Source organism: Oculina patagonica, chromosome 4 (genome assembly GCF_052425735.1).
Source record: "Oculina patagonica isolate OP01 chromosome 4, crgOcupat, whole genome shotgun sequence".
Lineage (NCBI taxonomy): Eukaryota > Metazoa > Cnidaria > Anthozoa > Scleractinia > Oculinidae > Oculina > Oculina patagonica.
In genome coordinates, this window is record NC_135761.1 from 19,798,556 (window position 1) to 19,813,265 (window position 14,710).

The 14,710-nt window shown below is 38.6% G+C and overlaps 1 protein-coding gene across 12 annotated transcripts in view; it reads left to right on the plus strand.

The window, feature by feature from the left end:
* The window catches only part of LOC144651855 (collagen triple helix repeat-containing protein 1-like), a 72,711-nt gene that overhangs the window by 44,430 nt on the left and 13,571 nt on the right, over positions 1–14,710 (plus strand). For 10 of the 12 annotated variants that reach the window (XM_078511892.1, XM_078511891.1, XM_078511894.1 and 7 more), the window contains 2 exons: positions 75–410; positions 1,178–1,668. The exons of the other annotated variants lie outside the window; for them this stretch is intronic. In XM_078511892.1, the coding sequence (XP_078368018.1) occupies positions 75–410; positions 1,178–1,534 (693 nt within the window). In that variant the 3' untranslated portion in view covers positions 1,535–1,668. Of the gene's footprint in view, positions 1–74; positions 411–1,177; positions 1,669–14,710 lie in introns of those variants that run through there. 12 annotated transcript variants of the gene reach the window in all.

A 14,710-nucleotide genomic window follows, 5' to 3' on the forward strand; every position in this document is an offset into this window, starting at 1 on the left:
TATCCTAGATAATTATAATAGCTTCATAGTACGATAACTCTTTCTTATTTTGTTTCTCTCATTTCCCAACACAGGTCTCGTTATGTTATGGTGGACAACCAGGGACAAATGGTATTCCCGGTACGCATGGCATGCCGGGTTCCCCTGGGGTACCTGGCCGTGATGGACGTGAGGGGGCAAAAGGAGACCAGGGCAGTCCGGGAAAGAGTGGACCCCAGGGACCACCTGGTGCAGAAGGAAAAAAAGGAGCAAAGGGAGAACCTGGTGTCCAGGGCCCCGCCGGCCAAAAAGGAGAGAGAGGAGAGAAAGGTGACAGTGGGACTCCAGGAACACCTCAGCTTTCCTCGCACATGAACTGGAAAGAATGCACATGGAAAAGCACTGACGACAAAGACTCAGGTGTGATCCAGGTAAGTTATGTAATTCACTTTGCCATCAGTTCAATGCTACAAAGCATCGAATTAATATGGTAACCAGTTAGCGTGGTAAAATTTACAAGGTTTTTCTGTCCTCGTTTACTCAATGAAGGATATTTTTACTTCTTATTACTTCTTCTTGCGATGGAACAACTTTGTACTGACAAAAAGGTAAAAAAGATCATTAGTCGTGTACTTTGATTCAGCAAGATTTCATTTACTTCTTTCTCTAGAATGGTAATGTTCTTATCTGAATGGGCAGAAGCACTCCATTACCTCATTGGCAACAATTGTCTCTTTTTACGTTTAGAAGAAAAAATGTCTAATGCAGTAGAAATAGCGACGAATATTCCTTGTTACCTGAAGTAAATTAAAGAAAATATGATACGCTTAGGGTGTATTGGTCCGATAATGTCTCCATGTTAATACTCAATAATTAAGGGCGAATTTACTTCCAACATGCGCGTAAAGCCGTCGCATTTTCCTGTTGAAATTTTTTGAACCAATAAACAATAACAAAATGCAAACGGGCAAATGCGACGGCTATATATACGCGTACATTGCAAATAAATCCACCCTAAACTAGCTGTTTTATACTACATCAATTAATATACGAGCATAAATAAATACTTCCAACTACAAGTACAAATTGATGTCAAATATTAATTTCTTTACGTTTTTAATCCTTTATCACTACTTGTCAAACCTTTCAATGAACCTATTAATCTACTCATTACTCATTCACAGTTCTAATTCCTTAGAACTGTGAATTCATGAAGAACTTCACAGACACTGCCCTCCATCTTTACTTTGCTGGAAACCTCAGGGTTCAGGGATGTGACAACTGCTGTAGCCGTTGGTATTTCACCTTCAATGGCGCCGAATGTAGCTCTCCTGGGTCCATTGACGGTGCGTTCTACATGGCAACAGGCAAGAGCCACAACCTTCACCGTCACCGCCATATTGAAGGTCACTGTAATAACATTCACAAGGGAAAGGTGCGAGTGGGATTCTGGGTTGGAAAGTGTACCAGTGGCCACAAAATTGCAGACGCGTATACTGGCTGGCATTCTATGTCCCGTATCTTCGTTGAAGAAGTGCCAAAAGCTCAGCAGTAATCACGTAACACGTGATCCACTGGACTTGTTAAAGAAAAGTTAGTGTAGTAAAGATAGTTGAAACTCATCACTGCTGTTGAGAAGCGTTCTTATCGACAGGTTTGAAACTTCTGTATCAGTTGAGAAATAAAGTCCAGAAACATTATTATAGCTGTCAGGTTGCAGTTTCCTCTTAATGTTTCAATACATGCTGCGCTATGGAAAATAGAAAAAACTGGCACTTGAGTGTGGAGTTTTAAACAAACTCGATCACTCAAAACTCAAATATACTCGCCATCAAAATATTGACTTAATAAACTCCAAGCTTGGAACTGTACTTGACATTCTAGATCTCCTGTTGACGCGCGCGTTAACTCTCTGTGCGAGTAGCAAATGAAGGGCTAGGACAAGATTCCACTTCCTCTCTTTCCACCAACACCCTTGCTTTATATACAAACTACTCACGCTCAACAAGTTCACAATCTTTACATTACAGCCTAAGTACACACAATACAGCTGTGATATATACCGCTTTATTCGTCGAATATTTATGCTCCTAGATGGTGATCCAATCAACAAATCAGTTATCAACATATCATCGGAAATTTTTCTATTTATCTAGGTGTTTTAAGAACATACTTAGACTGGGCTCAAAATTGACGTTGCAGAAGGGTTTGTTAATTTTTATACTAATTTCGAGACTAAAATACCTTCAGTTGACGTTCTGCTAGTTTTAAGTTTGAAAAGAACACAACCAAAAATCATATTATTAATTGGGGTGCGGGAAGACATTATTGCCAGTTATGTCAGTAATAAGCTATAAAAAATGATTCAGAAGATTATATAGATGTCATAAAGCGCTACTTTTATACCAATATGAACAGAAAACAATATTTCCAACAGCGCAGCTTGATATATTCTTATCAAAGAACTTTGGAAAGCGGATTCGAATAAAGTTACTGTCGATCACCTGAAAACTCACATTTAGTATTCACCACTTATCGCTTGACGCGCGTGTAAAACTTCCCTTAACGCGAGCCAAGTTTTCTCTTCCTTTCCTTTCGCGGACATCCTTACTTGATACTCAAGCTTTTGTTTCACTTCTGGAACTTGATGATTTTAAATCTTCGGAGGTCTTCAATTCAAGTTAGTCCATTTCACGGTGTGCGATCAATCTTTGGATTTCTGATTGCAAAATTCTAAGCACTGGACATAATCCATTGACACCCTGTTGATTTGATTGTTGCAGTTTGGCTATACGTAGCTAGCGTTGCAGCCCGAAAATGTTCAAAATCCTCGATATACCGGCGATTAAGACTGTCTTCAACGCAGACTAGCTACAAACGACTTAAATGAGGCTGCAACCCGTCAACAGTCAGAATCATGTCACACAGTGTTTTCTCATCATTTCGTTTGCCACTCGCTTTTTTCAACCCCCTTATAATACCAAAAAAGAGGGAAACATTTTGGTGCACTGAAGAAGCATAGACATTCATTTATGTTTTGAAATAATATCATTTATCTTTCGACTAGACAGAGAAATTATAAATACACAAAAACAAAGATAACCTAATTTTACAGTTGCCAATACGTATTATACTGAATCTCCTCTCATCAACTAATGAATGACTTTTGAAAAGTGGGTTTTACTAAACCATTAAGGCATTTTAATAATCTATAAATTCAAAATGAGACTAAATCCTGTAAACGTGGTTTTCGTGGCTTCTAAATGAGGAAACTGATCATTCTACTAATGTTTCAGTAGTACAAGTGTTAAAAAATCAATCGTTTTTAAAATCCCTTGCAAGAAAGCACATTGAAAAATTATGAATTAAGCTTGATTTTACGGTTAGACTAAAACTAAAACTAATAAATAAATGAAGAAGAATTTCAAAAAAAAAAAAATTCAGTTGACACTTTGAATTTTAAAAAGTACCTGACCCTCGCAGTTCAATATATCCTTATCGAAGAACTTCAAAGGCGTGGAATACCGGAATTGCTGTACGCTAGAAATATCAAATATTCGCCACTGGTCAAAATATTGACTCAATGGCTCCACGAGAGAAAGTACATAGGGAACTCACTAAGGAACGCACTACTATAGGGAACTCACTACTAGGGAACTCACTAAGGAACTCACTACAATAGGGAACTCACTAAGGAACTCACTACAATGGGGAACTCACTAAGGGACGCACTACTATAGGGAACTCACTAAGGAACTCGCTACAATAGGGAACTCATTAAGGAACTCACTACTATAGGGAACTCACTAAGGAACTCACTACAATAGGGAACTCACTAAGGAACTCACTACTATAGGGAACTCACTAAGGAACTCACTACAATAGGGAACTCACTAAGGAACTCACTACAATAGGGAACTCACTAAGGAACTCACTACTATAGGGAACTCACTAAGGAACTCACTACAATAGGGAACTCACCAAGGAACTCACTACTAGGGAACTAAATACTAGGGAACTCACCAAGGAACTCACTACTAGGGAACTCACTACTAGGGAACTCACTACTAGGGAACTCACCAAGGAACTCACTAGGGAGCTCACCAAGGAACTCACTAGGGAACTCACTACTAGGGAACTCACTACTAGGGAACTCACCAAGGAACTCACTACTAGGGAACTCACTACCAGGGAACTCACTAAGGAACTCACTACTAGGGAACTCACTACTATAGGGAACTCACTAGGGAACTCACTACTAGGGAACTCACCGAAGAACTCACTACTAGGGAACTCACTACTATAGGGAACTCACTACTAGGGAACTCACTACTAGGGAACTCATTAGGGAACTCACTACTATAGGGAACTCACTACTAGGGAACTCACTACTAGGGAACTCACTAGGGAACTCACTACTAGGGAACTCACCGAAGAACTCACTACTAGGGAACTCACTACTATAGGGAACTCACTACTAGGGAACTCACTACTAGGGAACTCATTAGGGAACTCACTACTATAGGGAACTCACTAAGGAACTCACTACTAGGGAACTCACTACTATAGGGAACTCACTACTATAGGGAACTCACTACCAGGGAACGCACTAAGGAACTCACTACTATAGGGAACTCACTACTATAGGGAACCCACTAGGGAACTCACTACTGTAGGGAACTCACCAAGGAACTCACTACTATAGGGAACTCACTAGGGAACTCACTACAATAGGGAACTCACTAGGGAACTCACTAGTATATGGAACTCACTAGGGAACTCACTACTATAGGGAACTCACTAGGGAACTCACTACTATAGGGAACTCACCAGGGAACTCACTACTATAGGGAACTCACAAAGAAACTTACTACTATTGGGAACTCACTAAGGAACTCATTGCTAGGGAACTCACTACTATAGGGAACTCACTAGGGAACGACACCACCAACATGTACTGTTAACACAACGTTTGGTTTTAAACAAATAAGGTACTTTTTTTCAAATTCTCGCGTGCATGGATGTCGAGTCTTCGTTTGAAGATTGAAATATGCACTTCAAGAACGGAATATTGAAGCAAAGAATTATTAATTCACCCTTTATAAGAACGCTTGAGCTGTTTTGACAGTAAAAAAAAATAAAATAAAAAGTACAATTCTGCCCTCAGACTCGCATGTTTAGCCGTTTTTTCAGTAAAATTTTGCTAATAGTTAGTCTTTGCTTATGCATCAGGAACCAGACATTACTTTACTTATAAGGAAGGAAGTTCTACAATGAGTACAATACAATTGCAAAGTCTGAAATAACATCACTACCCACGGCCCCTACCCACCTCCATCTCGCCAAAGCTAATAACTAAAGTACACTCCCCTGCAACCCAGGACGACATTGCAAAACCTGAAACTATTTAAAGGAGAAGTTCACTCCAGAATGGCCATTAATTTTCTTTACGCCAATAAAAAGTTTATACAAATATACGTTATCCACCAAAATTTCAGCCTCCAACGTGCGCTAATAACCCTACGAAATCTTTCTTTGAAGTAGCACAAAACTTGACAACTGAACGCCGCCATCTTGGAGCTGGTAATGTATGCGTGACGTCAAAGAGCTCAGCCTGAAGTTTGGCAGAGAAATTAAAATACTCGAAACTCCTTATTTCTTTGTATTGGCTTTTGTTTGTCAAAATGCCTGTTTGTGCAGCACCATTTTGCTCAGACAGAGCTCCAAGAAATACAAAAAGAGGTGTTTATTTTCACCGTCTTCCGATATTTAAAAGAACAATTGCTCAAAAGCGGACAAAAAATATTTGTGTGTTCCGAAAACTATGTGGAAGACTGCTTCAAAGTAGATCAGAGATGCAGTCTCCTGCGTGGAAATACCCACAAAAGATAGAAAAAGCCAGACGCAATATAAACCATTTTTAAGAAATATCCTTCTGTAACTCCCTTCAAACGACATGCAAGCGAAAGGAGGCGAAAGAATAAGGAAAGAATGGAGGTTAGTCATTTTGCTTACCGTGTTTTCTCAAATCTAACACCTCCGGCGTTTATTTCAAACTTGGCGGGGTCCGGTGTTTATTAACGAAGTGCAATTTTCTGTAATTTTTTCAGTCCCGAGAACCACGATTTTTCTCGTCGTCCCGGCCGACAAACTGCTCTTGGGTCTCCGAGGATGATTTTTACCAAAGTAACGGTCTTGCATACGGCACGTGCATGTTGCAATCAAGATTTGTTACAAACCGAACTGCAGAACATAAACAACCAATGAGTCCATAATCGGCAATGTCGCCAACGTCCTCCGCAGTTATAAACGTTCACTGTTATAAACAACAGTGCGTTAGTCATGACAACACGAACGCGAACATTGCTGCTTCTTGTTTACAGCTTCCATCCTAGTTATTTTACGCTGGACTTTCCTTGAGCATTATAAAAAAATTACCAAAGAAGCAAACCGTACCAGTTTGTCGTAGCAGTGCTATTTAAGAGAATATATTTACTTGTTTGCTCGACCGCAAATAAACGCCGGGACCTCGATCAAACGTCCCCGGCGTTTATTTAAAAGTTAGCATTTTTGACCCGACCTTTAATAATACGAAGCCGGAGTTTAATCGGTGACCCGCGTTTAAACGAGCAAATACGACGACGGAAAATAATGAATCGCACACTTCAAACACCTCAATTTCAAAATCAAAACGATCTCTTTCAGAACAACAAATACATCATCAAAAATAATAGATTATTATACACATTTTGAATGGTTATTTTCTTAGTTTGAAACAATATTAAGGTGGCTCGACCCAGTTTTTTTCTAGTGATACCTATCAACTTTGAAACCCTCATTCTTGAAGGAATTAATGTCAATGACATATCTACTATATCACATGGATTACACATAGACTGAACTACAATATGATATAAATTTTTGGGAGATCGGAATGAATATCACTGACAATGACGTCACACAGGTTTTTGCTCTGAATCGAATTTCAGCCCTTAACCGCATTTTCTCTCGAGATCCTCCACGCTACGCATACCTTGGGTGTTTGCCTTCAGCTCTGCGGAGTTTCATCGAAATCTACAAGAGGAATTTTGAAATATCTTGGAATTTGTTTTCAGATGGTATAATTTATGCGTAAAATAAAGACGAGACTTCATATAAAGAAAATTGCTTCTTTTTTGATGTTTAATGAGAGGCTTTAGCCCTCATTCCTGTTAAAAATGTCCCATATCCCTTATCCAAACCGTAAGAAGTAGGTAGACTTCCGCGATTTCGAAAAATATGAAATATATGAATCATAGTGAAGCTCAATGTTTAGCTCTATTTACCAATTTTACGCCTACTTTCGCAAAAAACGCGATTATTTCAAAACTCGTCGATGAATTTTCCCCAAAATTTTTCAGGGTGGCAATTGATCAGTACACAACATAATCCCTGAATTTCATGTTCATTGAAAACTTCTAAGGTTGTCTAACATAAACGCAAAATTGAGTAAATATTGAAGCAATCTCGTAGTTTTGATTAATTTTGTGTTCTGGGATTTCCTATTGTTTCCAGTTGAGCACAACATCGAATTCCTGTGCACCACGCGTGAAATGACTACGCTTGGCCACCTTCCGAAAGCTTACCGAAATCTTTCGGAATATGGTAATATTCTCGAATTCAAGTAAACAATAATGAATGAATGAAACTGAAAGCCGGTTATGTTTTGACGCCATTCCAGTCATTTACAAATGACTTGACAGCGTTTACTCAAAAACTTACCTGGTACGTCTCCACTTTCTTTCCTTTGATGTTGAAATCTCTTTAGCGTAGCATCCAGTACGGCGGCCTTTTTTTGTTTTGCATTTCTTGTTCTTGACATTTTTAACTTTCAACTCAGCCAAGACGTCGACCACACAAGAAAAGTTGTTGCTTTTCCATTGTTTTCTTTAAAACGGGCCATATTTCGGAACGTTTTTGGCAAGCTTTCAGAAGGTAGCCAAGCGTAGTCATTTTACGCGTGGTGCACAGGAATTCGATGTTGTGCTCAACTCGAAACAATAGGAAATCCCAGAACACAAAATTATTCAAAACTACGAGATTGCTTCAATATTTACTCAATTTTGCGTTTATATTAGACAACCTTAGAAGTTTTCAATGAACATGAAATTCAGGGATTATGTAGTGTACTGATCAATTGCCACCCTGAAAAATTTTGGGGAAAATTCATCGACGAGTTTTGAAATAATCGCGTTTTTTGCGAAAGTAGGCGTAAAATTGGTGAATAGAGCTAAACATTGAGCTTCACTATGATTCATATATTTCATATTTTTCGAAATCGCGGAAGTCTACCTAATTTTTACATTTTGGATATCGGATATGGGACATTTTTAACAGGAATGAGGGCTAAAGCCTCTCATTAAACATTAAAAAAGAAGCAATTTTCTTTATATGAAGTCTTGTCTTTATTTTACGCATAAATTATACCATCTGAAAACAAATTCCAAGATATTTCAAAATTCCTCTTGTAGATTTCGATGAAACTCCGCAGAGCTGAAGGCAAACACCCAAGGTATGCGTAGCGTGGAGGATCTCGAGAGAAAATGCGGTTAAGGGCTGAAATTCGATTCAGAGCAAAAACCTGTGTGACGTCATTGTCACGTGATATTCATTCCGATCTCCCAAAAATTTATATCATATTGTAGTTCAGTCTATGTGTAATCCATGTGATATAGTAGATATGTCATTGACATTAATTCCTTCAAGAATGAGGGTTTCAAAGTTGATAGGTATCACTAGAAAAAAAACTGGGTCGAGCCACCTTAAATATTTGGGAGATTTTTAATTATTCGCATCATTTTGATACATTTCACGCAAGGCAAAATTGCTAAAATTCAATACCTAAAATCATTGCCTGGTACATGAGCTAAGGTGTAGAAACTTATACCACGTGAAAGAGCGTTGTTTCTTCTTTGAAAATCCGTTTTCAAAACCACGGGCAACTAAAAAGACGATTTTTAACGGCTTGAAATGCAAGTAGTACTTTCGTGAAATTTGAGCTTCGCCGTAACGGCTTCGCGATGCTTAAAACTGCCATAAACAAAACATATAAACATATTTGAACAACCCAGCTTCAAAAATACTTGTGATCTGGTTCCAGAACATATTTACCAGACTGTTTTGCGGGATTTGGTGTCATTTGTAAGAAATAAGAAACCATTTAAGCAGCTTTATTTGACCTCAAGTTCCAAAGTGAACACGGGTCACGTAGCAATTGTCAAAATCAAAGCACTCTTTATCAGATCAAATCAAAATCAGAATATTCAGAATTTGTTTAAAAACACACATAACAAGCGATAAAAATGAAGTTTTGTTCGTACCTTTTCGTAAGCTTTCTGTATATTAGATGAATCCAAGGAAATCGGACTGAAACAATTCCAACATTCGGTCAACAGCGGCCATTGCGTTACACTACACAGGAAGACCGCTTGTCAAAGGTATTGTCTCAACCTTGGTTTCAACTTTCAACCTCGGTCAGTCAATCCGTTTAAAAGATACTAAAATAAGACAAATGCCGGGAAAATGAGAAAATGTCAAAAAAAATAAAACATAAACGCTAGCCTCGGTTATGTTTTCCTTGTGGCTTCCAGTTTGCTTGATCGAGCGAAAAAGGAAACATAAATAAACATGATTAAAAATATAACACAAACAGCGGTGATAAACATTATGAAAAATCGCATTTTTATAAACTTGACGTTTCGTATGCTAAGCTACATACATTTTCAAAAGTATGACCGTTAAAATTTTGGCAACTATTTATATATTGTTATGAAAGGGGTCTGGAACCGAGACTGAGACAATTGATCTACAGCAGTAACTTAATATTTACATTAGGTTAACAAAGTAACAACCTCTCACTGCCGACATTGGCATTTAAAGAAGGTTGTAGTTCATGAATGTATAAGGTCTCTTTAATCTTGCAGTGGAGGTCAGTTTTGCCTGACGCAAGGATTTCAAAATGATCCCATTTGATGTTATGGCCTGTGGTTTTTAGTGCAGAATGCACTTTTGTGATGGTTTGGTGGGCAGTCGTGTGATAAACCCCTAAACCCCTCAAGCGCTAACGCACTATGGTGTAAACTTTTAATCAGCAATTAATTAATTAATATCAATTAATTATTATTTGTGGAGGGGGTAGGGGGTGGGAAGCACCTGACCATACGTCCCAGGTAAAACATGGGCCATATCTACTTTATCTCATATGAAGATTTCAAAGGTATATATTTGTTTCAGAAAACCCTTTGCTCTCCTTGTGGTATTATTCTTTCTAGAGTAAAGTACTTTGCGCCAAACGCATGCGCATATCTACGTTACTTTCATGTGAAGATTTCAAACGTATATATTTGTTTCGGAAGACCTTTTGCTCTCCTTGTGGTACTATTCTTTCGATAGCAAAGTACTTTGCGCCAAACGCATGCGCAGATTCGACTACGTTTTATTCTTAGAAACATCGCGTGCATCGCGCGTTTGCGGTAGGATTCCTGCAGACTCCAAGACGCCAAGTTAAAACCGCAAATTAATTAAGTTAGATTTTGAGACTTTCACAGCAGTTTCGTAATTAAGCATGCAAAAACTTGTTCCGTGATTTTCGGCACGAAACCCTTAGTGAGCAGGAAACAAACATCCAAGCTGTAACGCGCTTTTAAAAACCTTTCGAAAGAGATGTTTTTTTATTTGATTTGTTCTTTACTTTTCGTGAAAGGTCATTCGAGCAGTTGAAACCGCAACTTAATTAAATTAAAGTGAAAAATTGGCTTAATTATTGAAAACAAAAAAGCTGCCATCGATGTCGCGTAAAGAAAAACAAAAGTATCATGTTACAGCATTCGCAAGGAAAACAAGTGTCTTGTTACAAGCAAATAACAATTGTGTTACGGTTGAAAAGTTAAAAGTAAGGAACTCCCGGGAAGGAACACAAGTGGTGTTTGGAGGAGACACACTAAAAAGTATCCGAACATTTCAGTTAAAATATCTGAGAATGCCACTGAATTCGCTTCCTGTTTGTTTATTAAATATTCTCGCGGGAACAGTTCAAATTGAGGGCGCGATCCATTGGACCAAATTTTTCGGAAATTCCGGTACAAAATCAAATGGAACAGAAAGTTTCCGGAAACTCGTTTCGAAAATTTTGGTCAACTTCTGGAGGTTGTCCTCAAATTCCGGAAAATCGGAATTCTCGGAAAATCCTGTTCCATTCGCCAATTTATGCTCGGGCCCAGTTTTTCCCAACCCGGAAATCGACAAAATTCGACATGGCGGTCATTCCAGCTGCTCGACACTGATCAGTGTTCGTCTTGTCTTCTTGCGGCAGACAGCTTATAAACTGCGTTATTGGAACACGTGTGCTTAGCAAGCTTTGGTAAGCAGTTCGAAAATACGTGCACACCACGTATAATTGTCTTAAACGAATGCGATAAGAGCACATCTTGTGCATCCAAATGTTTCCGTAGATGTCATAAAAGCAGACGTATGTGTTTCCAGTGTAAACTTTTCGCATTCTTTACGTTTAAAAAAGCGTGGAGCTACGTTTTTGAGCTAAGTGAAAGGATAGATGGCTTCAGAATTTATCAAGAGGGAGTAATATCTTCAGTTTTCTTTACTGTTTGCGGGAATGGAACTAGCCTGGCCGATTCAAGTGGAAAATACCGTTCCATTTGACAGATGAAAATTTCGAAAATTCAAACCGAAAATTTTGGTCCTGAAACTACACTCCTACGTGAAAAACAGAACCCAAGTCACCGTTCGCAAATAAACAAAAAAAAATCTCATTACCTTTGCTTGGAGCAAAAACAAAACAATTTTAATGCACATTTTCGTTGGTCAGAACTATTACTACAACAAAGATTTTGTTTCGTTCACAAAAGAAATCAGTTCATTCAATTATAAAACAAACTAATTTAATTATCAAATTGTCACGAAATGGCACGTTCTTATTCTGTTGCCGCTTTATCGATCGTAGTTCATTCGTTTTTAACTTCAAAACATACCGACTAGTCTTTAAAAGGTGACCTTATATCTCCCAATCTGAAAAAAATATTTCTTGGATTTATCGATAATATCTGTGTTATAATTAGTTTTATTAATTAAAGCAAAACAACTTCAATCGATGTCGTCCTGTTTGCCCTAGAAATGTACCAAGTTACATATGTTTTCGACAAAAACAAGTGTTGCGTTACATAAGTTTTGAAGAAAAAAAAAGTGTCATGTTACATTTGTTTACACAGAAGGGAAAAGTATCACGTTTGCTGTTTTGACGTCTAAGAAGTTTTTCTGTTTTTTTCTTTTCTTTTTTTTAACCGGCAAAGATGAAAACTTTTCCCAAGTGCGACCCATACCCAACTGAAAATCAAACCAACAAAAGTTAAATGTTATCTAAGCCTAGTGCCATGTGATTTTCAATACGGCAGGATTCTTGTAGACTCTTTCTATTAATTAAATTAGACTCATGTTACATAAGTTTGCACAAAAAATAAAAGTATCACGTTTGCTGCTTAAAAACTCTCAAATTAACGAAAGTTTACTTAAAACACAACGGTTCAAATGATTGAGAACTTCCTTTACTAAAAAATTCGACTCCTAATTGTGTCAACTGGTGGGCCGCGTGTGTGACTTTTCAATAAGGGAAATCTTTCTCCCGGATGAAGTTGTCGCGTGATTAAGTTGTCACGTTTGGTCTTTCAACATCTTACAAGTACACATGAAACAGCGTTTCAGACTGAAAAGTGAACTCATTTGACTTATGTTTGGCCATATTGCATTCTGCACTGTCCTTTGAGTCTCTGAGTTATGTGATCAGCAATAGCTGATGGATGGTCGCATTTAGTGAGGGCCTTAAAGTGTTCAGTTTTTAGTGCAGAATGCACTATTGTGATGGTTTGTTGGGGCTGTCGTCGCTAAACCCCTAAAGCGCTATGGTGTAAACTTTAATAGTCAATTAATTAATTATTCCTTGTGAAGGGGGTGGGGTTGGGGAGCACCTGACCGTACCCCTAGGTAAAACCTGGACCACATCTACGTTACTTTCAAATGATGATCTCAAAGGTATATATTTGTTTCAGAAAACCCTTTGCTCTCCTTGTGGTACTACTCGACGTTCTAGGGCAACGTACTTTACGCCATACGCATGCGCAGTTTAGTATACGTTTTTGCTGGAACTCTCCAATCTCGTCCCCAGAGGCCCGCGATCCTTCTGGTCTGCGCCAGGGATCGGGACCTCTGGGCTATTCTAAAAAGCCGCTGAAACAATGAAAACACTTCTGATTGGTCGATCTGTAACGCGCCAAAATTTGAACGTGCGTTGGGATGGTTGTCCTGGCCCCTGGGGAATTGAAAGTCTGTGCTTTATGCAAATCACAGATTATGCACGCAATCGTAACATGTGCAGTTTTTGGATGTATTTCTGTTTGGAGAAGACATCAACAGTCTCAGAGCAATTCTTTTTCACTTAAATAAGCATATTTAATGTATAACGATGTTTAACAGTAGAGAATGATCCCAAAACAGCATTAATTACAATTACGTGACACGACCTGAATTTGCATAAAACCGCAGACATGTCCAGTCTCCTGTGAATAAATTAACGGTCGAATGATTTTTTAATTATTCAGTGGAACGTGGAGCGTGCGCAAAAGAGTCTTGCAATCTCTGGCGCACGCGCACAATCAAACCGGAACCAGGATTTCCTGGTTCCGGTTTGGATTCGTCCAGAGCCGTTGAGTTTCCCGGTCCGCTGGTCAAGGGAAACGCAGGCTCTGGGGACGAGATTGGGAACTCTCATGAACATCGCGTGTATTGCGTGTTTGTGGTAGAACAGCTGCAGACTTCGTGGCGCCAAGAGAAAACCGCAAATTAATCTAATTAGATTTTTAGACTTTCACAGCGCTTTCGTAATTAGTAATGCAAAAACTTGCACCGGGATTTTCGGCGTGAAACTCCTGATAACCAGGAAACAATTATCCTAGCTGTACTGCGTTTTAAAAAACATTTCGAAAGAGATGTTTTTTGACTAGATTTGCTCTTTACTTTTTGAGAAACGTCTTTCGTGCAGTTTAAACTGCAACTTAATTAAATTAAAGTGAAATAATTGGCTTTATTATTGAAAGGAAGACAAATGCCATCGATGTCGCCGTGAAACAAAAAAGAGACAAACGAACAAAGGGTCACGTTACGGCATTTTCAAGGAAAACAACAAAAGTATCTTGTTACAAACGAACAGAAGTATCGTGTTACGTTTGCAAAGATTGGTCAAGATTAGCGTAACAAAAACCCGGAAAACACGTGGTGTTTCAACATCTAATTGCAAGTAAAATAAAGCAAATAAAAACACGAACATCAAACAGTACATGTACTTTCAATTGTCGACTCCATTGCATTCTGCACTGTCCTTTGAGTCTCTGAGTTCTGTCATGCAATCGTCGTTTTGTTTTCCCAATGTAAACATCGTCACAGTCCCAGCAGCTAGCTTTGTAGATGACCTTAGATCGTTGAGAACGGTTGAGGCGGTCTTTGTACGGAAAGAAGGATTTGATGCGGCGTGTGTTCTGAAAAATGATCTTGAGGTTGACGAAAGAGTAGAAGTTGGATACACAGGATTTAAGGCGTTTAGTGATTTGGATGCTCGGAAGACCTAAGTAGGGTAACAGGATTATGACATCTTTTTTAGGAACTGTCGCAACAGGGGTGTCTGGCTTGT